Source organism: Bufo bufo, chromosome 6, assembly GCF_905171765.1.
Source record: "Bufo bufo chromosome 6, aBufBuf1.1, whole genome shotgun sequence".
Lineage (NCBI taxonomy): Eukaryota > Metazoa > Chordata > Amphibia > Anura > Bufonidae > Bufo > Bufo bufo.
The window spans coordinates 28,539,829-28,567,815 of record NC_053394.1 but is presented as its reverse complement, the minus strand read 5'-3'; the positions used below and the strand labels follow the sequence as shown (position 1 = coordinate 28,567,815).

General features: G+C 45.4%; 1 protein-coding gene across 1 annotated transcript in view; it reads right to left on the bottom strand.

Annotated features, from left to right (window-relative positions):
• Nucleotides 1-27,987, bottom strand: part of LOC121003460 (ovostatin-like) — a 100,519-nt gene that overhangs the window by 15,377 nt on the left and 57,155 nt on the right. The window contains exons 21-29 of the mRNA XM_040435332.1: nt 24,572-24,692; nt 24,351-24,469; nt 16,822-16,873; nt 14,141-14,224; nt 10,103-10,279; nt 7,560-7,638; nt 6,252-6,411; nt 2,882-2,959; nt 1,487-1,646 (exon numbers count right to left, since the gene is read on the bottom strand). Coding sequence (XP_040291266.1) covers nt 1,487-1,646; nt 2,882-2,959; nt 6,252-6,411; nt 7,560-7,638; nt 10,103-10,279; nt 14,141-14,224; nt 16,822-16,873; nt 24,351-24,469; nt 24,572-24,692 — 1,030 coding nt within the window. The remainder of the gene's footprint in view (nt 1-1,486; nt 1,647-2,881; nt 2,960-6,251; nt 6,412-7,559; nt 7,639-10,102; nt 10,280-14,140; nt 14,225-16,821; nt 16,874-24,350; nt 24,470-24,571; nt 24,693-27,987) is intronic.

Genomic DNA, 27,987 nt, shown 5'->3' with positions numbered 1-27,987 from the left:
ATCAGCTGTTTTGGGCAGAACCTAGCCGCCGGAAACTATACAGTGGATGGAAGACTCCATGCACTGTGGAGATTTCAACGCTGGCAGCTTACTTGAATTTCGTACTTCTGCACAGCTACCACACAGTAAATGGAACCTTCTGCTTCCTGCAATGTCCACTGTATAATTTCCAGCACCGGTGGATTTCCAACACAGCTGATTGGTTGAGGTGACGGGTGTCAGTACCCATCGTTCTGATATTGATGACTTATCCTGAAGATAGGCCATTAATATCTAATTTCCCCGAAAACCCCTTTAATAACCTTGCAGGCAGGATGGACTGGTATTATATTGGTGGTATTGATGGCATATTTATTTGAGGGTATGGGACCATATCGCTGTGGTCAAAAAGTCAGGCCTACATGCATAAGGCAAGTTTTTAAAATTGCATGAGTGTGCGGATAATTAATACAGCAGTTCTATCCACAAACCTTCAATAGCATGATTATCAATGGCCATGCATTTTTCAGGTATTATCGGCATAATCATGTAGTCAATTAACAATCTATATGAAAACCCTGCCCCTGTGGTTTTATCAGCCACATACGGCAGCTGCCACATGACAGTGTATGCTAGCTCTTTCCGTTTTACAGTAGGTCGCACAGTTTAGAGGTAGGGCTGGTCTTAGGAATGTGCGGCCTATGCTGTCACACGAGGTACATGAAGGGGGCGCCACTGGTATTTACTTATGCATTGCCTGGCACTACTACTTAGGCACTGCACAGTCTATTATTTTTACAGTTTATGTTGATTATGGGGGCACCGTGTAGAATTGTTATTAAGACAACTGCATGGAACAATAAAACAGGTCCTCTTTCAGGTGGATTTCTGGGACCCAGAGCATTCCACAAAACCACCTTAATTACACATTACACGGCTGATGGGGAAAGTTTGTAATATATTTACCTCCCTAGACTTTCGTGGATCGGTCTACCATGAACCCACTTCTCCTTTGAAAATCCAGGTTCTGCTGACATCATGTCCTTTACCAGTTTTCCAGTTTGGGCTTTAGACAGGACGTCACTTCTGCTGTGATTTGAGTCAGAACTGTTCCTCTCCCTGGCGCATGCACACACTTAATCCACTTCATCTGCGCATGCACCAAGAACAGGTATAGTTCTGGCTCTGTCCACAGAGGACATGACTTCCCATCCACAGCCCAGGATGAAAACCTGGTAAAGGACGTGACGTCAGCGGAAGCTGGCTTTTCAGAGGAGGAGCGTTACGTGACCAGTTTCCTGGGAGGCCCATCCATACAACTTCGAAATGGTAAGTATATTACAAACTTTCTTCTGCGGGCAAGTTATGTGTAATAAAGGTGGACTTGTGGGGACCGCTTGGTCCATAAAACCGATTTATCATTTTACCGGGGCATCATCAGCTGATGGTCATATCATAGCTAAGGTTATAGTGTATTTCACTTAGAAAATAAATGCCATAGGTTTACCTTCAGCAACCGCCCGCTGTAACACAAGGTTGTGCAACTCGTTGACCATTGGTAGATTAGCACGAGCCGCAGCATGGTATAAATAGGCAAGTGTATAAGTATCCAGAGATGATAAATCAGCTGCCTGGAGACACTTCAGACCACCTTGTAACAATGGCTCCTGTAAGAAATATGTAATATGAGATGCAGCCTAACATGTCCTACTGTGCCCATGTGGATCATTATTTGTGGCCAAGTTCTGAAAAAAAAAAAAAATGGCACACACAAAAAAGAAAAAAACCCACGATGACCTATTTCTTGGATCAACCTCCTTATTTCCAGTAAAACGTGTAACATCTGAAAAATATAGTTTAGGGTTCTTAAAAATGACAAAACTACATGCTCTGCCTTACTCTTTTGTCTGTCTTTTCTGGCAGCTTACTGGCATTAAGGAAAGGTTTTTAATGTGAACCTTTCGCCAACATAACAGCCCCCCAACCTGGAGTACCCTACAGCTCTGTACCCCATGGACGTGTTGTGTTACTTTGTCTGAAGGCTCACTTTGCAGAAAAACATGTTTATTCTCCCCACATGCTGTATAGAAATGTTGAAGTCAAGATGGCAGCGGACCTCAAGCTCGAAGTCAATCTTGCCGCACTCCCATCCCATTTCTTCAGTAATGATGGATGTCTCTCAGTTTGTTTAAGTTAGACACAATGCGTCTGAACATGTGCTATTGCCTATTGTCTAGTGTTTTTGGAGCCTGAGCAGTGAGCCTTTTGAAGCCAGTTTCTCAGCACTTGGGCTCACTGCGCAGGCACCAAAAACACTAGACGATGTCAGGCATATTGAGTCTGACTGAGTGGACCTCACTCTCCAAGTCAAGCTTTCCACGCTCCCATCCTGTGTCTTCAGCCTTGATGAACATCCCTTTAGGTTGTTAAGTCATGATACGCCTGACGCACATGCGCCATTGTCAGTCTCAGAGGCTCACCGTGCAGGCACCAAAAACACCAGACGAATGCTGCATTCTTGGGATCCCAGGTGCATCAAGTCTGACGGAGAGTCGTCCATCAAGGCTGAGCATGAGATCTCTTGCCCCCTTTTCTGCAAAGTTAGCCATCGGATAAAGTTGCCAAAAACATCCATGAGGACTTGATGAACAGGGCTGTAAAGTGGTCACAGGTTTCCTTTAATAATGTTCTACCTAGTACATTAGTAAAGGGCAGTGTAACTGGATGGTACTGTAGGATGATAGTAAAATCCCTCGTGGATTATTTTACTGAAAGAATAGTTGCATTCCCCATACAATCAGATTGTACAATTTAGAAAAAATCAAATTCTGCAGAAAAATGAAAACCCTCCTAGTTCTTACAATACATTGCTGTGTGTCTCCCAGTCTTACACCTTACTCACCCCATTGCTGTACGGCTCATCTACTATTAATCGCATTACCATATACGCTGTAAAATGGGTATAAGTATTCTTAATATCCTATGAGAAGAAGAAAAGTGTACAGTTAAGCACTGACTAGCCCAATGGTCCAAGTTAACCCCATCCCGATTCAGTGATTTTCCGTTTCTTTTTTGTTGTTGTTTTTGACTCCCTGCCTTCCCAGAGCCATAACATTTTATGTATTTTACCTTCACATAGCTAAATAAGGGATTGTTTTGTTGTTGTTGTTGGACAAGTTGTACTTTCTAATGACACCATTTAAAGGGTTTCTGTCACTAGCGTTTTCACTATTAAACTGTCTGACTTTTGCGATGGGCTAATGTCAGCTGCACCTAACTATGCTATTCTTGTAATTATTCATGCCTCCGTTACTGCAGAATTCTTACTTTTATAATATGCAAATTAGCCTCTAGGAGCAGGAGGGGGGGGGGTTGCTCCTGCTCTTAGAGGCTCCGTTCTCCCACCTCATTACACGCCCTCCAAGTCTTGATTGACAGGCCCAGGCAGCGTTCACATCCTCCTGCCGGCCCTGTGCTCTGGGGAAATCTTGCGTGGTTCAGTATTCGGCGCAGGCGCAGTGAGCTGCCAGCTTCCTCACCGCGCCTGCTCCTAGAGGCTAATTTACATATTATAAAAGTAAGAATTCTGCAGTAACGGGGGCATGAATACTTACAAGAATAGCATAGTTAGGTGCAGCTGACATTAGGACATCGCAAACGTCAGCCAGTTTAATATTACATGCAATGTAGTGGGAACCTGGAAAAAAATATCTAAATGAGATAGAATAGGGAAGTTGAGATTTGCAGGGCAATCTATAGTTTGTATTGATACCATTTTGGGGTGTGTATGACTTTATGATCATTTTTTATTCAGTTTTTGAGGTGAAAAGACCACAAAATGTCAGCCATTGTGAGTTTTTTTTTTCATTACGACATTCACTGTACGCGACAAATACATTTATATTTTAATTTTAGTTTTGTTTCGGCATTTTGGGAAGCGATGATAGCTATGATGTTTATTTTAAATTGTTTGTTTTTATTTTTAAAATGGGAAAAGGGGGTGGTTTGAATTTGTATTGCTTTTTATATTTTTTTTAACCCTTTGAGGACCAAGGAAGGGACGTATTTTTCCATTGTTTTTAATTGCCTGTATAATGTGATTAAGAACTTAAAATACTTTTTTTTTTGTTTGAGTCAAAATATTAGTTCTTATCAACAAATGGATCTAGCTTTATTTATTGTTCAAAAACCTTCTAAGGGTACTTTCACACTAGCGTTTTTCTTTTCCGGCGCTGAGTTCCGTCCTAGGGGCTCAAATCCGGAAAAGAACTGATCAGTTTTATCCCCATGCATTCTGAATGAAGAGTCCGTCCTTCAGGATGCATCAGGATGTCTTCAGTTCAGTCTTTTTGACTGATCAGGCTTTTCAGAAAAACGTAGCATGCTGTATTTTTACCTCCGGCCAAAAATCCTGAACACTTTGACTGAACGCCGGATCCGGTCTTTTTCCCATTGACTTGCATTAACGCCGGATCTGGCGCTGTGTGTTCAGTCAAACCAGATCCGGCTTTTGCATGTTAAACCCGAAAAATGTGAAAAAAAAGTCCATAAATGGCGGATCCGTTTTTTCCAATGCATTTTTTCATTGTGATCAAAATCCTGATCAGGATTCAAATGTAATCACACGTTTTCACACGTTTTTCCGGATCCGGCGGGCAGTTCCGGTGTCGGAATTGAATGCCGGATTAAAACAACGCTAGTGTGAAAGTAGCCTTAAAGGAAAAAAATATATAATTATTTTTATATTGATGACGGTAATCTTATGATCCTCAAAGGATCATAAGATTTATTTTCAGCCCCCTTAAGGGACATCATCTGATCTCTTCTCCCATAGACTGCAATTATTTAGCATTGCAAACTATGGCAGATTCACTATGTTCCTGTTTAATACAAACTTTGCTATGACAGGCCTTGGAGCCTACAGAAGGCATAGCAACCAAACGGCTCCTGCAATCTAGCCACGGGAAGCCTTCGGAGCACTGGGAGTGCCGAGCTACTGGTAATTGCCAGCTCAAATGCAGTGGTCACAAATTGATCATGGCATCTGAGGGGTTAAAAGACCACGATGAATGTTATCACTAATTGCGGACTGTGCAGTCAGCAATTATGAGCGCCAGCCCAGCTCCTGAGTAGGCACCAAAAGACCTGACATCTGCCGTATATGTATAGAGGATGTGGGGAGGGGTTAAAGGGGTTATCCAGCCCATAATATTGATGACCTATCCTCAGGATAAGTCATCAATATCTGATCGGCGAGGGTCCGATACCTGGCACCACCGCCGATCAGCTGTTTGAAGAGGAGGTGGCGACGCTTCCTCCTTACTACATCACATTTTGTCTCGGAAGTGGGTTGTAATACAGATGCCCGCTCCTAGAATTACACTACGCTCCATTGGAGACGAGATGTAGTGTGATGACGAGGAAGCAGTGCTTGCTAGGAGCAGCGCCTCTTCGTCTCACAGCTGATTGGTCCCAGGTGTCAGTTCCCCGCCGATCTGATATTATCTAATATTATTGGCTGGACAACCCCTTTAAAGATGTTTTTCGATACATTTATATTGATGGCCTATTCTCAGTATGGGCTATCAATATCTGATCAGCAGGAATCTGACACCCCACATAAATGGAGATCATTCTCAAGATGTATTGTTGCGACTGAGGTACTGGAACAACACGCCGCCGCCGCCGCCACTTGTGTAGTGGTTGTAGACAAAAAAAGGGAGAAGGCGCTCATAGGGTGAGTATGTAAATGATTATTTCCCATTTCTTACGGGAGGTAATATGCTCACCTCTTAGAGTTGCACCAATTGGGTGCAACTACAATGAAGGCTAAGTACTCGTGGGGGTTGGTTGGTGCCGCTGGCTTTGTCAAAACACCATTCGGTCGGTACCGAACTCGGGTGAGTATGAGAGCTGTGGGTTTGGTGGACCAAGAAAGTCCAAGAGGAACGGACAGAGTAACTGGTGCAAATCCACAACCAATGGTAGAAAACAGTTTGGTTTAATCAGGACAACGCGTTTCGGGGTACATGTGTAGTGGACAGAGCTGGTTACTGCAGTACTGCCCCTTTGAAGTGACTATTGCAGTAACCAGCTCAACGTAATGGATGGGGCTGTGTAGTTCAGGTGCTAGAGCTACTGCAGAACAGTTGATTGCTTGGATGATGTTTGTCGGACCCCTAACAATCTGATAATCATGGTCTATCCTGTTCACGCAAAAATTGCTCTGAAATTGAACACTGTAATTATGTCTACACGATCATGGAATTTACCTGGTCCTGGATTGTGAAAAACGGCCCTGTGGGATGGAAACAGCCAGTTTCCAAGTTTTGTTCTTTGCTCATTAGTAGCAGTGTCTGTTTCTGGATGTCCGTATCCACATAAATTATTGATTTGATCAGCTCGAATGCCCAGAACGTATTTATGTTCAACCTGAAACAAAGACAACAGGGGCAATAAAGTCACAAAGCCACGACGGCCTTGTTTACGACACCTAGTGTGGATATGAGCCATGACTTTGGCTTTCCCAATTTTTCAGCCATGTGGTCCTGAGACTTTTGATGCAGCACACTGACATTAGGCCAAATATATCACTTTGTAAAACACTCAGTGAGGCCAAGTTAGACGGCTTGACCTTTTACTCCCAAAAATCATATAACAAAATGTACTGACCCCCTAGGGGACAAAGGGGTAAAACTTAACATTTAATACAAATGCTTCTAAAATAGTAGGCGCTAGAGGAAGAGCCTCTAATACAAACAAACATGAGACAGCCCAAAGGGCCTAAACTAGACATACAAAAACAATGGATTGAGCAAAACAGGAACGTTCTCACCCATGTGTGGAGATGGATGGCGGATTCTCTCTGATGTTGCTGATGTCATCAATGGACATTAATGATGCGTCACCATACTGAATCAGTGCCAACGTATTCGCCCCTGCATAGACAGGAATCGGGAGACAAAGGCCCTAGAAAGCCCTATTGGAGGGACAGGGGCTAGTGTGCCCTACCTGTCTATACGAGTCCCCGTCCGGATACCTTTCCCTGTTAGGGGCGGAATCCCTAGTACACCCTATCCCGGTAACTCCCTGAATAGGGTGTACTAGGGATTCCGCCCCTAACAGGGAAAGGTATCTGGATGGGGACGCCCCTTGCGGGGCAAGTACCTCTTATAGACAGGTAGGGCACACTAGCCCCTGTCCCTCCAATAGGGCTTTCTAGGGCCTTTGTCTCCCGATTCCTGTCTATGCAGGGGCGAATACGTTGGCACTGATTCAGTATGGTGACGCATCATTAATGTCCATTGATGACATCAGCAACATCAGAGAGAATCCGCCATCCATCTCCACACATGGGTGAGAACGTTCCTGTTTTGCTCAATCCATGGTTTTTGTGACCATACTATGGATGTCTAGTTTAGGCCCTTTGGGCTGTCTCATGTTTGTTTGTATTAGAGGCTCTTCCTCTAGCGCCTACTATTTTAGAAGCATTTGTATTAAATGTTAAGTTTTACCCCTTTGTCCCCTAGGGGGTCAGTACATTTAGTTTTTTTTTTCAAATATATCACTTTTTCCCTTACCAAGAATTCAGCACAATGGAACTGCGGAACACAGAGTAGTAGCCATCAAACCGTCTGCACCCAAGCTGTCGAGCATATTCTAAACGTAAAAAAGACCAATTAAAACAGGGCATAATGTTCCATTTACATGTGGAATAGATTCAGAAGTTGATCCCTACTGCGAAAGCATTGTTTGGTAAGAACACTTGACACGTTCTTCTCTCACTTCTCTCGTATTCCCATCTCAGACACTTATGGCCTATCCATGGGTCCCACCTCTGGGACCTACACTTATCTCTAGACCAGGACCAAGCGATGTTTGGTAAGAGCACTTGACACGTTCTTCTCTCACTTCTCTCGTATTCCCATCTCAGACACTTATTGCCTATCCATGGGTCCCACCTCTGGGACCTACACTTATCTCTAGAACAGGACCTCCCTGTCCTATCCTGCCCCTGGATGCTACTGCCAGAGGTGGTGAGAACCAGCAGGCTACTCTAGGCTATTTCCATACCTCTCATACAAGTAAATGGTAGTTATCGAAACAGGTATACTGTAGCGGCACAACTATTTCCATAGTCCTGACGACCTCATTATTTTGCAAGGGAGGAAACATTGCCTTGGGAGAGCTTTAAAGGGGTTATCCCACAAATTTTAAACTCATTTAATAACTCTGGAGGACGTTTTTCCCTTACAGTGGGTGGGCAGCAGCTCACATCAGACACTCAAGCAACTGCATTTTTCAGGATGCATTGTAATTAGTTCTTGTTAACCCTTTCCTCCACTGCATTGAAAATAATCCCTTACATTTAGCCCCAGTGATACATCTAGTAAGTAATGCCCCCACAATTTCCTTGTCCACCATCCAAGTAGGGATGAATGAATAAAAAGAGTCTGGTCCGCTTCACCTACATCACTATGAGATTACTGAGGGGAGCAGGGAAGCTACTGAGCATGTTAGGCCACCACCGAATGCATCAGAAGGTAGACCAAAAGGATAAACAGCAGGGGGCGCTGCCAGAGAGGAAAATGTCCTGTACATAAAAATTAAAAAACGATATTTGCAAAGCCCTATGCATTGCATCGTAATACTTTTTGTGGAATAACTCCTTCAAGTCAAAAGTCTCCATTCTTCTTGCAGCTCTGCTGCAAAGTTGTTTACTTGGTGCAACGGTAGACAATACAGTCAGGTCCATAAGTATTGGGACATCGACACAATTCTAACATTTTTGGCTCTATACACCACCACAATGGATTTGAGATGAAACGAACAAGATGTGCTTTACCTGCAGACTGTCAGCTTTAATTTGAGGGTAATTGGGATAATGAGGGAATAACACACACCTGGCCATGGAACAGCCGAGAAGCCAATTGTCCCATTACTTTTGGTCCCTTAACAAGTGGGAGGCACATATGCAAACTGTTGTAATTCCTGCACCGTTCACCTGATTTGGATGTAAATACCCTCAAATTAAAGCTGACAGTCTGCAGGTAAAGCACATCTTGTACGTTTCATTTCAAATCCATTGTGGTGGTGTATAGAGCCAAAAATGTTAGAATTGTGTCAATGTCACAATATTTATGGACCTGACTGTACATACAGTATACATTTTAATGGCTAACACACAGAGTTACTTGAATTTAGCCTCATGCACACAAATGTGTGCCGGACGTTCCGTGCATTGGGTACCGCAATTTGCACGGGCAGTATCCATGCGGATTCTGAAGACGGATCCAGACCCATTCAACTTGAATGGGTCCGTGATCCGTCCACACCGCAAAAAAAAATAGAAAAAGTTCTATTTTTTTGCAGTACGGAGACATAGAGAGTAACCCCACGGAAACACTCAATTGAATGGGTCCGCATCCATGATGCGGTGTGCACATGGCCGGTTCAGTACATTGCGGACCTGCTGTTTGCGGCCCGGCCGACACACGTTCGTGTGCATGAGGCCTAAATGTGCCCCAAGCTCTTTGTAGTCCAATTTTACAATTTCAACTACCAAGCTACAGAGCCTTCTTAAGGAATCCAACAGCAAAATAACTTGACATGTTCCACTGGACTCCATATAGACGGATGTACTGTAGCATTTGCCAAGCCAACAGCTGACACACTACCCTTATAATCTACCGTGCCACACTGGGCACGCTGATGTAGGCGTGCTATATTAATGATGTAGTGTGCCCCTCTGGATAGCTTGATGAATGCTGCATCATATGTCCACCAAAGCTGGCACCTTAGTGGACAGCACCAAACTGAGAAAGCAGTATCGGGTGTACCGGCTTCATGACAGTATGTGTGGGCCCTGAAAGTGACCAGACACAGGAGATAGAACTCCTATGCTTCCCAAGGCTGCAGATTTTGAGGAGACTAGCCACTAATCTCATCCGTATACGGGCCTCTCCACTCTCTCCCCCGACGTCTGATATAACTGCATAGACATCTATGACTAACTTTGACTATTTCCGTCTTGTTCTGTAATATATCTATGCTGCTACTCTGCCCATATAAATGATGACCACGGGGCCATCCTTGGCACATCATCTTAGAAGGTCATACTTACGAACAGCGAGGTAACTTTTTGCTTTTTCATAAAGTTCATCATCTATATCTCCAGTAGAGATGAAATATTTTAGCATATGTGCAACGGCAATCAAACTCCCCAGGCTTTGTTCACAGCATCCATCTGGCAAGTTCAGCAGATTGACCAGATTCTCCGCCACAAGTCCAACAGGGTCACCTGCATGCATTCAAAAATAGCATTGATGTGATATATGACTTAAAACAGAAATAATTATTGGTGAATTTCAATACAAATCAAAAAGAACAAATCATCATCTAATATATTCATATACAGTATATATATATATATATATATCCACAGCGTCCCACTGCAAGTGTTTATGTCACTGTAGTTGGTGCATTATATGAATCGAGTGGGAGGTTCCTAGTTGACATTGCTAGGCAGGGCTGGCTCCACCCTTTCCTCTCTAAGTGGGTCAGTGTAAGCTGTGGATCTGTAAAACGGCTACGGAGCAGGGCAGACCAGGCAATACTTCACTCTGTGGATTAGGCCTCATGAACACGACCATATCCCTTTTGCAGTCTGCAAAGCTTGAACCGAAAAACACGGATGATGTCTGTGTGACGTCCATGTTGCATCTGTTTTTTTGCAGACCCATTGACTTCATGGGGGCCATGATTTGCATTTTGCAGCCAAGAATAGGACATGTTCTATCGTTTTGTGGAACGGTCACATGGCTGCGGTCTGTTTTTTTTTTTTTTGCGGACCCATAGAAATGAATGGGCCCGTGCACAGCCTTTGAGAGAATGAGCCACTGGAGACTACAGAATGTATAGCGGCTACAAAAGGGAAAGGTAACACATCTACATTGTGGCTACAGTGTTCCCTGCTGGCGGGAACAATAATATTCAGGTTCCCCATCATATGAAAAGGACAGAAAGGCCCTCCGTTCAGACCCTGTATTCCACTGAATATACAGTATACAGTACAGACCAAAAGTTTGGACACACCTTCTCATTCAAAGAGTTTTCTTTATTTTCATGACTATGAAAATTGTAGATTCACACTGAAGGCATCAAAACTATGAATTAACACATGTGGAATTATATACATAACAAACAAGTGTGAAACAACTGAAAATATGTCATATTCTAGGTTCTTCAAAGTAGGCACCTTTTGCTTTGATTACTGCTTTGCACACTCTTGGCATTCTCTTGATGAGCTTCAAGAGGTAGTCCCCTGAAATGGTTTTCACTTCACAGGTGTGCCCTGTCAGGTTTAATTAGTGGGATTTCTTGCCTTATAAATGGGGTTGGGACCATCAGTTGCGTTGAGGAGAAGTCAGGTGGATACACAGCTGATAGTCCTACTGAATAGACTGTTAGAATTTGTATTATGGCAAGAAAAAAGCAGCTAAGTAAAGAAAAACGAGTGGCCATCATTACTTTAAGAAATGAAGGTCAGTCAGTCAGCCGAAAAATTGGGAAAACTTTGAAAGTAAGGGCTATTTAACCATGAAGGAGAGTGATGGCTTGCTGCGCCAGATGACCTGGCCTCCAGTCACCGGACCTGAACCCAATCAAGATGGTTTGGGGTGAGCTGGACTGCAGAGTGAAGGCAAAAGGGCCAACAAGTGCTAAGCATCTCTGGGAACTCCTTCAAGACTGTTGGAAGACCATTTCAGGGGACTACCTCTTGAAGCTCATCAAGAGAAGGCCAAGAGTGTGCAAAGCAGTAATCAAAGCAAAAGGTGGCTACTTTGAAGAACCTAGAATATGACATATTTTCTGTTTCACACTTGTTTGTTATGTATATAATTCCACATGTGTTAATTCATAGTTTTGATGCCTTCATAGTCATGAAAATAAAGAAAACTCTTTGAATGAGAAGGTGTGTCCAAACTTTTGGTCTGTACTGTGTGTACACTGCTCAAAAAATAAAGGGAACACAGAAAGAACACAATGTAAGTCCAAGTCAATCACACTTCTGTGAAATCAACCTGTCCAGTTATGAAGCAACACTGATTGCGAATCAATTTCTCCTGCTGTTGTGCAAATTGACCAGACAGCAGATAGAAATGATAGGCAATTAGCAAGACAACCCCCTATAAAGGAGTGGTTCTGCAGGTGGTGACCACAGACCATTTCTCTGTTCTCATCCTTTTTGGCTGTTGTTTTGGTCACTTTTGCATTTTGTCATTGCTCTCACCCGTAGAGGTAGCATGAGATGGTGTCTACAACCCTCAGAAGTTGCTCAGGTAGTGCAGCTCATCCAGGATGGCACATCAATGCGAGCTGTGGAAAGACGGTTAGCTGTGTCCATCAGCACAGTGTCCAGAACATGGAGCAGATACTAGGAGACAGACCAGTACATCAGGAGATGTGGAGGGGGCCTTAGAAGGGCAACAACCCAACAGCAGGACAGCAGAGCCCTGCAAAATGATCTCCAGCAGGCCATTAGTATCCATGTGTCTGCTCAAACTGTCAGAAACAACTCCATGTGGGCCCTAAGTCCAAAAGTACAGTCGTGGCCAAAAGTTTTGAGAATTACATAAATATTGGAAATTGGAAGGGCAGCAAAGAAGCCACTTCTCTCCAAATAAAACATCAGGGACAGATTGATCTTCTGCAAAAAGTATGGTGAATGGACTGCTGAGGACTGGGGCAAAGTCATATTCTCCGATGAAGCCTCTTTTCCGATTGTTTGGGGCATCTGGAAAAAGGCTTGTCCAGAGAGGAAAAGGTGAGCGCTACCATCAGTCCTGTGTCATGCCAACAGTAAAGCATCCTAAGACGATTCATGTGTGGGGTTGCTTCTCATCCAAGGGAGTGGGCTCACTCACAATTTTGCCCAAAAACACAGCCATGAATAAAGAATGGTACCAAAACACCTCCAACAGCAACTTCTTCCAATAATCCAACAACAGTTTGGTGAAGAACAATGCATTTTCCAGCACAATGGAGCACTGTGCCATAAGGTAAAAGTGATAACTAAGTGGCTCGGGGACCAAAACGTTGACATTTTGGGTCCATGGCCTGGAAACTCCCCAGATCTTAATCCCATTGAGAACTTGTGGTCAATCCTCAAGAGGCGGGTGGACAAACCCACTAATTCTGACAAACTCGAAGAAGTGATTATGAAAGAATGGGTTGCTATCAGTCAGGAATTGGCCCAGAAGTTGATTGAGAGCATGCCCAGTCGAATTGCAGAGGTCCTGAAAAAGAAGGGCCAACACTGCAAATACTGACTTTTTGCATAAATGTCATGTAATTGTCGATAAAAGCCTTTGAAACGTATGAAGTGCGTGTAATTATATTTCACTACATCACAGAAACAACTGAAACAAAGATCTAAAAGCAGTTTAGCAGCAAACTTTGTGAAAACTAATATTTGTGTCATTCTCAAAACTTTTGGCCACGACTGTAGGTGTTGTGCTTACAGCCCAACACTGTGCAGGGCGATTGGCATTTGCTAGAAAACACCAAGATTGGCAGATTCGACATTGACATGTGCTAGCCAGAGGTACGTTGACTGCCATTAGGTACCTGGATGAGATCCTCATACCAGTTGTGAAACCATATGCAGGTGCAGTGGGCCCTTGGTTCCTTCTGATGCATGACAATGCTTGGCGTCATGATGAAGGCATTCATGCTATGGACTGGCCTGCCTGTTCCCCTGAACTTAATCCAACCGAGCACATCTGGGATATCATGTCTCGTTCCATCCACAAGCGCCAAATTGCACCACAGACTGTCCAGGAGCTGACTGATGCTTTAATCCAGGTCTGGGAGGGGATCCCTCGGGAGAACATCCGACACCCCATCAAGAGCATGCACAGGCATTGTAGAGAAGTCATACAGGCACGCGGAGGCCACACACACTACTGAGCCTCATTTCCTTGTCTTGCCAGAAATCTGCCTAATTTATCAAGAGGCCTGTGCCTGTAAATTGAAGGGCATGGATCTGGACTTTACAACAAACAGCAGCAGTAAAAGTTAATAGAATAAAACTATAGCATCTATATTATATCCTACATGAGGATGGAAAGAAATATAGAAAACCCCAAAGTGAACTCACCTACGACAGTACAAAATAATTCATATGAATCTTCAACTAAGTTAGGTGGGATCTGTAGTGTAACTTCATTTTCAATGGTTGAACCTTAAAAAAAAAAAAATAGTTATTGATAGGGTATGCCATCACATTCTGCCTGGTGGGAACTTAAGACCTCTATGATCCACAGAATGAAGGGACCACAAACCTCAGTCCCTAATATTGTCAATATTGGACCGGAGTCCAAAAGGTCGGATGCCCACTGATGACAATTTTATGGTATATCCTAGCATATACCGTAACATTCTAAGATAAGGGTATTGCAGTATTTAGTAGAAGAATAATGGAAAAATTATGGAATTTTGGTCCTTCGTCATGAAGAAGGACCAAAATTGTTAGATGGTCTGAAACGCGTTGACGAAACTGTCCTGTATTTGGAAGATTTGAACCGCATGAATAAAGTTTTTCCTGCTACGACATGGAGCTGTATTTTTTCTTCCATTATTCGTTTCAATCGCAACCAGGTGCGGTATCCTTGCTCGTATAGCAAAGGAATAGGTGAGAGCCGCCTTTACTATTTTAGTAGAAGAATGTATGCATTAAAATGAGTACAAATGAAGGTAACAGAAATAATTTTAGTAAAAAATGCATTCAGAAAGTCTTCAGACCCTTTCACGTTTCTTACATTTTGTTATGTTGCTCCTTGTGCTCCTTGCACCTCCATCATTCAGCACTCAATCGCCGATAATGAGATAGTGTTAGAATCTTAGAAATTTTTGCTAATTTATTGAAAAGGAAAAAAATATAATTTGGTATTGACATTAGTATTCACACCTATTACCCAGGACTTAGTTTGGCAGTGATTACAACATCCAGTCTTCTTGGGGATGATGCCACATGGTTTGCACACCTGGATTTGGGGATTTTCTGCCATTCTTCTCTGCAGATCCTTTCAGCCTCCGTCAGGTTGGATGGGGACTGTCAGTAGACAGCAATTTTTAGGTCTTACCAGAGATGTTTGAGTTCAGGACTCTGGCTGGGTCACTCAAGGACATTCCCAGACTTGTCCTTAAGCCGCTCCTGTGTGGTCTTGGTTGTGTACTTAGGGTCATTGTCTTGTTGGAAGTCTGAGGTCCGAATCAGGTTTTCATTAGGAATATCTCTGTAGTTTGCTTCATTCAGCTTTAAAAAACATCCCCACAGCATGATGCTGTCACCACCATACTTCCCTGTAGGACTGGTATTAGGCCGGTGATGACCAGTGAATGGTTTCCCTCCAAACACGAGCGTTGCAAGCAGCGTTTTTGAGTACATCCTGGTATGCGGAGCAAGACGGATCCGTCATGACTCACAATGTAAGTCAATGGAGACGGATCAGTTTTGTATGACACAAAAGAAAACGTATCCGTCCCCCACTGACTTACAATGGTTTTAGAGACAGATCCGTCATGGCTACTTTAGAGATAACCAGCAAAAACGCAGATGTGAAAGTAGCCTAACTCGACACAAAAAAATCCTTGATCCAAATTTTTTGCATCGAGGATTCGTTTATACCATGTGACCACGGAGCGTGAGTGAAGTGCTTGCTATTACTCACCGCTCCGTGGTCTCCCGCTGGGTCACACCACGCGGTACTGTATCCTAACATACACACATCATCAGAATGTAGTGCACGTAAGCGTGAACTATGACCTGACGCTGTGTGAGGTCAGGAGGACAGTGCAGCGCGTGAAGAAGAGGCTGGAAGATCTGTGGAGGCGCTGGGGACTGATGGCTAGGAGGGCTGATGATGGCAATGGGGGGGAACCTAATGGCACTGGAGGGAAGCTGATGGCACAGGGGCCGGGGGAGCCTAATGGCATGGGGGGAACCTGACCGCACCGGGGGGGGGGGGGGAGGGAACCTGATAGCACTGGGGGAACTTGATGGCATGGGGGGAGCTGATGGCACTGTAGGGAACCTGATGGCACTGGGGGAAACCTGATGGCACTGGGAGGGAGCTGATGGCACTTGGGGGGGGGACGGACTAATGGCACTGGGGGAGCCTGATGGTGCTGAGGACTGATGGCACTGGGGGGGACCTGATGGGACTGAGGGGAAGCTGATGGCACTGGGGGAGCCTGATGGTGCTGAGGACTGATGACATTGGGGGAGCCTGGTGGCGCTGAGGACTGATGGCAAGGGGGTATTGATAAGTTTTTATAAAGGAAAACTTTCTTTTAATTCGTTTTTTTCTTATTAGAGTACTCAATTAATTGTTGGATTAATCGGGAGAAAACTTGATTACAAAAATAATGGATAGCTGCAGCCCTACCCTAGGTCTAAATTTGAAGTGTCATAGCAAAGGGTCTGAATATTTATGCTCATGCAAATTTTTGTTTTCCCATTTTAATAAAGTTTCATACATTTCTAAATTTCTGTTTTCACTTTTGTATTAAGAGGAACTGAGTGCAGACTGATGGGGGAAATTATAGTTTTTTTTATTTTAGCACAAAGCTGCAACATAACAAATGTTAGGCAAAGTGAAATGGTCTGAAGATTTTCCAAATGCAGTGTGCATGTATAAAGTAATATAAGCAACAGCGCTCAATGCCAATCAGCACCTGCAAAAGCAAAAATAATTTTCTAATGCCTAAAATGACACAGTACAAAACAATGCCAGTATAATATTGCCCCTCTGCAAGTTATATTAGTTCTGTTCTTACCTTCCAGGATACTCAGGAAACTGTATGTGACTTCTCTTTTCATTCCTTCAGCCTTGTAAGAGATTCAAAAAGCAGACACATTAAAATAAATGTTAAGGTTCCTAAAAATGCACACCTAGTCTAATAGGAATACTAATCCTAAAGACATTTTTGAAACTGGAATTTCATAGAAAAAGCCTTATTCACACATCCAAGACGCAATCTGTGATAAGATGGTCAGTGATTCATCCGTGAAGATGTCCGTGGGTGAGGGATCTGTGTTTGCTCCGTGTGTCCGTTCTTTGCACTCCATGTGTCATCCGTGTTTTACAGACACTGTACAGTTTAAAATAAATTTTCATTGCATCTCCTCCTAATGGTCCGTGAAACACGGATGACATTCGTATTGTGTCCATGTTTTTTGTATTGATCCACAGACTATAATTTGCGTGATCGATCCGGGAACATGGACAAAATAGAGCATGCTTCCGTCCTAAAACCAAAAACCACGGACCGTGCTAAAACAAAGATGTGTAAATACACACATTATAATGTATGGATACATGTGCTGTCCATGGAGAACACGGACAGAACACGTCTGTGAATCACTTATATGTGAATGAGGCTTTAAAGGGGTTGTCTCACTTCAGCAAATGACATTTATCATGTAAAGAAAGTTAATACTTACTCTAAAGTGGGGAAAATTGGCTTCTACCTCACAGTTTTTTTTTGCCTTCCTCTGGATCAACTTGCAGGATGACAGGCCGAACTGGATGGACAGATGTCTTTTTTCGGACTTATGTACTGTGTTACTATGTTACAAATACAAGCCACTTACTAATGTATTGTGATTGTTCATATTGCCTCCTTTGCTGGATGGATTCATTTTTCCATCACATTATACACTGTTCGTATTATGGTATTATAGCCACCACTGCAGCGTAGATACAAGGTGTCCAGGACAGGAGCTGCAGCGCATGAAAGCCTGTGTGTACTCCCACAGTCCCGGCCACCAGAGAGGAAGGCGCCTTTTCCTGGGTGGTCGTAACTATGAGCACATTTTTCAAAAATGTAACTTGTCCGGTTCGCCGAATTTTTCGTAATTTTTTTTTCGGATCGATCGAATTTATTTGCGGCGAATTGCGTTAAAAATGGCTATTTTCTGGCTGCAGAGTGCCTTTATAGTGGTGTAGAACACTGTGCCTTGCAGTAACACACATAGGGAGTCTACTGTGGTAGTGAAATAATACTGTGAGTCAGTATGACATGCAGATGACAGGCGTTGCTCTTCGAATCACTGCACACTTCACTTATTTGGGCAGTCACGTGGCCAAAACTGACCAAAATACTCAAGAATTAACTCAGCCTTACAGGTCGATGTTAGCGCCAAGAAGAAGCGCACTCCTTTTACACCGTCACCAGCTGATTCCACAGAACCTGTTCTATTAAACGCTTATACAAGGAGAGCCCCCCGACAGAGTGGAGAGGGTTTCAGCAGTAAGTTTGTGTCGACGTCACTGATTATTTTTGCTCTGATCCATCAGAACAATAACTCCCAAAAAATGGATCCTGTCTGTTGGCCATCCACCTTTACTCGGTCAGCATTTGGTCAGTAAACCATCAGTATTGCTAATGCCAAAAAAAACAGGAGTGGATCCAAAACAGAGATGATCTTCTGTGTTTTGTACCCACTCCTGCTTTTGGCTACCAAATTACAAGCCAATTCTGATGGGACCATACAGGCCTTACAGCTGCTACACAGACAGGATCCGTTATGCGTCTCATTTTTCCTTCCTTCTGACAGATCAGAAGAAGGGTAAAATACATGATGATGTCAGCCAGGCCGAAAGGCAAAATAGTGGCCCAATCATGAAATGGGGAGGGTAGGAACAGCATGAGAAGTCCACAGAGTGGCCCTATGACAGAGTCTGGAGGTGGCGGCAGCATCAGGAGGCCACAGAGTGGCACAATTACAGAGTATGGAGGTGGTGGCAGCAGCATCAAGAGGCCACAGAGTGGCACAATGACAGAGTGTGGAGGTGGCGGCAGCAGCAGCATCAGGAGGAGGCCACAGAGTGGCACAATGACAGTGTGGAGGTGGCAGCAGCAGCATCAGGAGACCACAGAGTGGCAAGGTGACATAGTGTGGAGGTGGCAGCAGCATCAGGAGACCACAGAGGTGGGGAGGTGGGGAGGTGGATGGCAATACCAGTACCAGCTGAAGATGGTAGGTGAAAGAAGAAGCACTTGGCATCAGATGTGTGGCATCAGGCGGGTGGCAGCATCAGAATAGTAGCTGAGGCTGGTAGCCAGAAGAAACCGATCTCTTTTGTCAAAGTGTTAGTGTGGCACCATGATTGATCTAGTCTGATGCATGATGGAGCTATAACTGCTCCTACTGCCCACCCTGCCACAGCAGCCATGGCAGATGAACATGAGCGCAGAGGGCCCCCCAGTCAGACCTGCGAGAGGATGGACGATGGCAGCTGCCAACTCGCTACATAGATGTCTATATAGTAGTTCAGTTTGTCCTCCCTCTCAGCGGGTGTAAAAAAGGCCCCCATTTTGGATCGGTACCGAGGGTCCGACAAGGTGGAGAGCCAGAAGTCATCCCTCTGCCGAATAGTGATAATCCGGCTGTCACTACGCAAGCAATTGAGCATGCATCGGGCCATTTGTGCAAGTGACTCGGAGGGACTCCCTGCCTCCATCTCCACTGCATACTGCCATGGTGTGTCTGGGTCCTCTAACTCGTCTTTCTTATCGCCCTGTAGCTCCTCTGGCTGCTCCTGCTCCTCCTCTCCTGTCACCTGTGTGTAAAAACCACCAATTTCACTACACATTGCTTGTGCTCCAATGTCCTCCTCCTCCTCCAGTTCAGCCCCCACAGGACTCATGTGGCCGTGAGATCTAGGTGCCACATCTTCAGTCCCCTGACCAGCCAGATTTACCAGCATCTGTTCCAGGACATGAAGCAGTGGAATGATGTTGTTCATCCCGTAGTCCTGGCGACTGACAAATAAAGTGGCTTCCTCAAAGGGCCTAAGCAAACGGCAGGTGGTAGGTATTACGCATGAGCTGCCACTGGCTGACATCGAAGTTACACAGAGGAGTACTCCTGTCCTTTTGGATCATCAAGAAATTGCTTATGGTCTTTCTCTGTTCATATAGTCGGTCCAACATATGGAGTAGGCATCCTCAAACTGCGGCCCTCCAGCTGTTGTAAAACTACGACTCCCACAATGCCCTGCTGTAGGCTTATACCTGTAAGCTGTTCGGGCATGCTGGGAGTTGTAGTTTTGCAACAGCTGGAGGGAATTCCAACTGGTGGAAACGTCGCATATCAGTCTATGTTGGGGGATGCCGTTCTGCCGCTTCAGATCAAGGAAGGTGTGCTTTCCGGTGTACAAGTGGCTGAAGTGCATGCAAAGTTTCCTGGACATTTTTAGGATGTCTTGAAGATGGGTGGAAGACTTCAGAAAAGAGCAGGGTGCATGGCTCATCCCTCCTTGACGCAGCACTGACACCATGGTTTTCCCATTGTCGGTCACCATGGTTATGATTTTGAGTTGTCGCGGAGAAAGCCAGGATTCGATTTCTTGATGAAAGACACGGAGCAGTTCCTCCCCTGTATGACTCAGTTCGCCCAGGCAAACGAGGTGCAGAACAGCGTGACACCGCCGTGCCCTGCACATGTGGTATGCTGGGGGGGTACTGTGAATTCGACCTGCAGTGGAGGCTGAGGACACAGTGGAGGATGAGGAGGCAGAGGTGGACATTGTCGCAGAACCAACGGCGTAACAACGTGGATGCGGAAGCGGCGTCACCTGGCCAAGTTGCTGGTGTGGCTGTGCAGGAACCACATTCACCCAGTGGGCCGTAAAGGACATGTACTGTCCATGACCGTAGTTACAGATCCACAAATCGGCGCTGCCGTGCACTTTGGCAGACACAGATAGGCTCAAGGACTGGCCCACCTTCTGTTTTACATGTGTGTGCAGGGCTGGTACTGCCTTTTTGGCAAAGAAATGACGGCTTGGGACTCTACACCTTGGCTCGGCACAAGCCATCAGTTCTCTGAAAGGTGCAGAGTCCACCACTTGGAAGGGGAGGGACTGCAGCACCAGCAACTTGGACAGGAGCCCATTCAGCTTCTGCTCCGTTGGATGAGTGCACGCATACTGTTGTTTCTTGGCAATCGCTTCGGTGATCGATTGCCGATGGAATGACTGACGAGGAGTAGGAGCAGGACCATCAGGACCAGCAGATGATGGGAAGGACAGACAGCTCTCTTCGGCTGAGGTGGTGGAGCCTTGACTGCCTGAAACCGGGTGCGTGCCACTGGGTGATGCAGCGGTTGTTGCGGCAGGCTGGACCACCACATCGGAGCCACGGTTCTCGCAGGCCACTTTATGGTGACGCTGGGCCGTGGTGTCAACATTGGCACCCTGGCCGCGCTTCACCTTCTGCCCACAGATTCTACAAATAGCCATGTTCACCTCCTCCGGTGGCTTAACAAAAAACTGCCACACCGCCGAGTAGGTGATTTTACCCCCAACACTACGCACTGACTGACTGCTACAGCCGCTGCTTCTGTGAACCCCTGCACCACTACTTTCCGGGCAGGTAGGATCCTGGAAAGCGGGTGGTCTACCCGGGCACGTTTGGCTACTGACCTCCCACTGCTGCCACCTTGCTGACTCCCGGCCATGCTAGCGACTTTCTGGCTCTGCCGCTGTCTCAAGGGCAAGCTGCCACCCTCCTCTCCTGATGATGATGATGCCTCTAATTCACCCAGCTCCCAAGTGCGATCAGCTACATCATCATCATTGAGTACTGTCTGCACATGACTGATGTCCTCCTCAACGATCTCTCGGTCAGGAGCCTCACCGCTCACAACATCAGCTCCCACACCACTCTCCTCATCACTACTCCTCCACATCTTGGCTGGCCTGTAGCTGCTGACTGTCCTCTAGTAGCTTGTCCTTGCTGTATAGTGGGGCTGAGCCCACAGCATATAATACTTCTCTGGCTGAGGGAACAGAAAGGACAGAGGCAGGTTGAGGACAGGTGAGGGCACAGGGCCTGCTCCCAGGCCATGCCAGCTAGGGGGTGTCGTACCCACCGACTCTTGGCTGGGAGTGTCTGATGTCACTTGAGATGAAGTGGATGACCGAGTCAACCATTCAAGAACTACTGGGTTGCTGGTCGAGACACGACCGCTAGATGACACCGAGAGCTCAGGCCTCTCGCTGCGACTCCTGCTGCCATGCCCCCTTACTCTGCTGTGACCTTTGCCTGCGCCAGAAACATTTAGAACTCTGCCACTCCCCTGTGCAGGGCCTGGCACTTCTCTGTCTGACATACTGTTAGATCAAATAAGTAAATAAAAAAGAAATTAAAACACCCCAAAAAAGTCTGTAATTTTCTCACTTCACCACACAATGGCAAATACTTTTTTGTGCCACTAATACACGCAAAAAAGGGCTTTAGAACATATAACTGCACTGCTGCACGGCAAATAAAAAAAAAAATTGTGACACTTATATACAACAAAAAGGGCTGTAATTTTCGCACTTCACCACACAACGGCTAATAAGCCCTTTTTTTCCCACTAATAAAAGCCAAAAAATGCTTTAGAACATATAACTGCACTTCACAGGGGCAAATAAGATGTAGAAATATTTCCTTGTAATAAACCCTGTTAATGGCTGTATCAAACAGCACTTGCACCCGAATAACAAGAATGGTATGCTGGAATTACAGAGCTGTATAATGGCAATTTGGATCCGCAGTCAGTGCAGCAAGGTGTAATAGGATTGTTCCTATTACCCAGGCTGTAACCTCCCCTACTGAACCCTGTTCTACATAAATGCTGTGGAATGATTCCTCCCTATCCTTTCCCTACAGCTTGAATAATCTTTCCCTGCACTTATAAATCGTTTTATTTAGCACAATGAAGTCTTTCCAAGCACTGTCCCTAGCGCCTGCTGACATCTCTCCCTGCACTAAGTACACTGGAAAATGGCAGGATCCAAGATGGCTGAGGCTATTTATAGTGCTGCGACATCACAGGGCTGGCTGGCTGCTGATTGGCTGCATGCATGGCATTATGAGTTGATCCCGCCTTCCCAGAGTTCCTTGCTCCATGTCCTCACACGTGCAGCAGCCATTTTAAAATTCGATTAGTTAGCACGAAGCGTGAGGAAACTTGGATTCGGTGCGAATCAAATTTTTCCTGAAATTCAAATCGAATTCCACTTCGTAAACTTCGATTCGCTCATCTCTAGCCGTAACCATAATATGCATAATGTGATGGAAAAAGGAATCCAGCCAGCAAAGGAGGCAATATGGACAATCACAATACATTAGTAAGTTCCTTGTATTAACATTGTCTACATGATGAGAGGACCCCTTTAAGACACGCATATTTTTAAACTCCCTTCTTTCTCTCCCTCTTTCTCTCACTCCTTCTCTTCCCATCTCTGCCTGCTTTTATTCCTTTCCCTGCCTCTGTCTCTCACTCTCCCTCCCTCGTTCCCCCTTTCTTTCCCCCTCTGTCTCTCCCTCTGTCACTTTCCCTCTCTCCCTCCCCTACACGTATCTCTCAATCCTTCACCCTCTTTTTCCCTCTCCCCTTCCTCTGTTCTGCATCCGCTCTCCCTTTCTCTCTCTCTCTACTTTCCTCCCTCCCTCTGTCTGTCCTTCACTCCCTCTCTTCCTTTCCCTCTGTCCCTCCTTTTCTCTCTCTCTCCTCCTGTTCCTCTCTCTCTCTCTCTCTCTCTCACCCTTTCCCTTTCTTCCTTTCCCTCTGTCCCTCCTTTTCTCTCTCCTCCTGTTCCTCTCTCTCTCTCTCTCTCTCTCTCTCTCTCACCCTTTCCCTTTCTTCCTTTCCCTCTGTCCCTCCTTTTCTCTCTCCTCCTGTTCCTCTCTCTCACCCTTACCCTCTCTTCCTTTCACTGTCTCCCTCTCTCTCCCTGCCTTTCTCTCTCCCTGCCTTTCTCTCTCCCTGTCTCCCCCTCTGCTCCTCTTCCGTCCCTCCTTTACCTCTTTGATTGTCCTCAATATAATCACTTAAAAGTTGGGTTATATTGCACCAAATTGTTCAAAAAATTCTGATTCTAATTCAAAATTATTATTTTATTTTATTGATTTGCTCATATCATTTCCCGAGTCCTCTAACTGAGCGTCCAGTGATTGTTGATGTTGTCAGTCTCTTTCCTACTCGCTGCAGTATTTCTCTATCAGTGCTCTGGGTAAGGAGCAATCGGACATCTCTCCCTGCTGCTCTCTTCCCTTTCCCCTTCTCCTGCTATTTCATTGACACGCTGCAGATGAAGCTGCTTCTCCCTCCTCCTTTTCCTCTATTAGATACACTTATTTTGTGAATGAGGAGGTTTCTTAACATTACTAAAGAGTCTATAGGCAGACAAAGGTGAAAAATAGCCCGCTAAAGGGCAAGCAAGAAGACATACAAGGCTTATTGTATTCACTCGTAAAAGTAATGCAATAAAACACACTGCAGATACAGCAGCGCTCAGTATTCTTACCTCTACTGTAAGGGTCTTTATGACAGTGTCTCTGAGGGGTGTTTCAGATTCATCATTGGCCCCATCACATGAATTGGAAATGTGTGTTGTTGATGCGGATACAGTGATTTTTATATCACCTTTGAATGGCAAAAGAGGTTACGATGAATCAGAAATTTCAGAAGCATCAATAAACTCATTGTACAAAAAAATTGATGGATAAAGATAACAAACATTCTAACCTGTGGAGTTAAAATCCAAGCTCCATTTCTTAGACGTTCTTTCTCCTTTACATATACAGATCTCACCATCATCACTTATGGAATTGGGGGTAAAACCTGAACCTTCTATTATTATTTCCACCTGAAACATTAATGTAAGAATACTTGTGAGTTGTATATTTTTCTTCATTTAAAAAGTATTATTTAAAGAAAATCTGTCGGCTCTCCTGTGTGGTGTAGTATAGAGGATCTGTCAGCTCTCCTGTGTGGTGTAGTATAGAGGATCTGTCAGCTCTCCTGTGTGGTGTAGTATAGAGGATCTGTCAGCTCTCCTGTGTGGTGTAGTATAGAGGATCTGTCAGCTCTCCTGTGCGGTGTAGTATAGAGGATCTGTCAGCTCTCCTGTGTGGTGTAGTATAGAGGATCTGTCAGCTCTCCTGTGTGGTGTAGTATAGAGGATCTGTCAGCTCTCCTGTGTGGTGTAGTATAGAGGATCTGTCGGCTCTCCTGTGCGGTGTAGTATAGAGGATCTGTCAGCTCTCCTGTGTGGTGTAGTATAGAGGATCTGTCGGCTCTCCTGTGTGGTGTAGTATAGAGGATCTGTCGGCTCTCCTGTGTGGTGTAGTATAGAGGATCTGTCGGCTCTCCTGTGTGGTGTAGTATAGAGGATCTGTCGGCTCTCCTGTGCGGTGTAGTATAGAGGATCTGTCAGCTCTCCTGTGTGGTGTAGTATAGAGGATCTGTCGGCTCTCCTGTGTGGTGTAGTATAGAAGATCTGTCAGCTCTCCTGTGTGGTGTAGTATAGAGGATCTGTCAGCTCTCCTGTGTGGTGTAGTATAGAGGATCTGTCAGCTCTCCTGTGTGGTGTAGTATAGAGGATCTGTCAGCTCTCCTGTGTGGTGTAGTATAGAGGATCTGTCGGCTCTCCTGTGTGGTGTAGTATAGAGGACCTGTCATCTCTCCTGTGTGGTGTAGTATAGAGGATCTGTCAGCTCTCCTGTGTGGTGTAGTATAGAGGATCTGTCAGCTCTCCTGTGTGGTGTAGTATAGAGGATCTGTCGGCTCTCCTGTGTGGTGTAGTATAGAGGATCTGTCAGCTCTCCTGTGTGGTGTAGTATAGAGGACCTGTCATCTCTCCTGTGTGGTGTAGTATAGAGGATCTGTCAGCTCTCCTGTGTGGTGTAGTATAGAGGATCTGTCAGCTCTCCTGTGTGGTGTAGTATAGAGGATCTGTCAGATCTCCTATGTGGTGTAGTATAGAGGATCTGTCGGCTCTCCTGTGTGGTGTAGTATAGAGGATCTGTCAGCTCTCCTGTGTGGTGTAGTATAGAGGATATGTCAGCTCTCCTGTGTGGTGTAGTATAGAGGATCTGTCAGCTCTACTGTGTGGTGTAGTATAGAGGATCTGTCAGCTCTACTGTGTGGTGTAGTATAGAGGATCTGTCCGCTCTCCTGTGTGGTGTAGTATAGAGGATCTGTCAGCTCTCCTGTGCGGTGTAGTATAGAGGATCTGTCAGCTCTCCTGTGTGGTGTAGTATAGAGGATCTGTCAGCTCTCCTGGGTGGTGTAGTATAGAGGATCTGTCAGCTCTCCTGTGTGGTGTAGTATAGAGGATCTGTCAGCTCTCCTGTGTGGTGTAGTATAGAGGATCTGTCAGCTCTCCTGTGTGGTGTAGTATAGAGGATCTGTCAGCTCTCCTGTGTGGTGTAGTATAGAGGATCTGTCAGCTCTCCTGTGCGGTGTAGTATAGAGGATCTGTCAGCTCTCCTGTGTGGTGTAGTATAGAGGATCTGTCAGCTCTCCTGTGTGGTGTAGTATAGAGGATCTGTCAGCTCTCCTGTGTGGTGTAGTATAGAGGATCTGTCAGCTCTCCTGTGTGGTGTAGTATAGAGGATCTGTCGGCTCTCCTGTGTGGTGTAGTATAGAGGATCTGTCAGCTCTCCTGTGTGGTGTAGTATAGAGGATCTGTCGGCTCTCCTGTGTGGTGTAGTATAGAGGATCTGTCAGCTCTCCTGTGTGGTGTAGTATAGAGGATCTGTCAGCTCTCCTGTGTGGTGTAGTATAGAGGATCTGTCAGCTCTCCTGTGCTGTGTAGTATAGAGGATCTGTCAGCTCTCCTGTGTGGTGTAGTATAGAGGATCTGTCAGCTCTCCTGTGTGGTGTAGTATAGAGGATCTGTCAGCTCTCCTGTGTGGTGTAGTATAGAGGATCTGTCGGCTCTCCTGTGTGGTGTAGTATAGAGGATCTGTCAGCTCTCCTGTGTGGTGTAGTATAGAGGATCTGTCAGCTCTCCTGTGTGGTGTAGTATAGAGGATCTGTCAGCTCTTCTGTGTGGTGTAGTATAGAGGATCTGTCAGCTCTCCTGTGCTGTGTAGTATAGAGGATCTGTCAGCTCTCCTGTGTGGTGTAGTATAGAGGATCTGTCAGCTCTCCTGTGTGGTGTAGTATAGAGGATCTGTCAGCTCTCCTGTGTGGTGTAGTATAGAGGATCTGTCGGCTCTCATGTGTGGTGTAGTATAGAGGATCTGTCAGCTCTCCTGTGTGGTGTAGTATAGAGGATCTGTCAGCTCTCCTGTGTGGTGTAGTATAGAGGATCTGTCAGCATTCCTGTGCGGTGTAGTATAGAGGATCTGTCAGCTCTCCTGTGTGGTGTAGTATAGAAGATCTGTCAGCTCTCCTGTGTGGTGTGGTATAGAGGATCTGTCAGCTCTCCTGTGTGGTGTAGTATACAGGATCTGTCTGCTCTCCTGTGTGGTGTAGTATAGAGGCTCTGTCTGCTCTCCTGTGTGGTGTAGTATAGAGGATCTGTCAGCTCTCCTGTGTGGTGTAGTATAGAGGATCTGTCAGCTCTCCTGTGTGGTGTAGTATAGAAGATCTGTCAGCTCTCCTGTGTGGTGTAGTATAGAGGATCTGTCTGCTCTCCTGTGTGGTGTAGTATAGAGGCTCTGTCTGCTCTCCTGTGTGGTGTAGTATAGAGGATCTGTCAGCTCTCCTGTGTGGTGTAGTATAGAGGATCTGTCGGCTCTCCTGTGTGGTGTAGTATAGAGGATCTGTCAGCTCTCCTGTGTGGTGTAGTATAGAGGATCTGTCAGCTCTCCTGTGTGGTGTAGTATAGAGGATCTGTCAGCATTCCTGTGCGGTGTAGTATAGAGGATCTGTCAGCTCTCCTGTGTGGTGTAGTATAGAAGATCTGTCAGCTCTCCTGTGTGGTGTAGTATAGAGGATCTGTCTGCTCTCCTGTGTGGTGTAGTATAGAGGCTCTGTCTGCTCTCCTGTGTGGTGTAGTATAGAGGCTCTGTCAGCTCTCCTGTGTGGTGTAGTATAGAGGATCTGTCAGCTCTCCTGTGTGGTGTAGTATAGAGGATCTGTCAGCTCTCCTGTGCGGTGTAGTATAGAGGATCTGTCACCTCTCCTGTGTGGTGTAGTATAGAGGATCT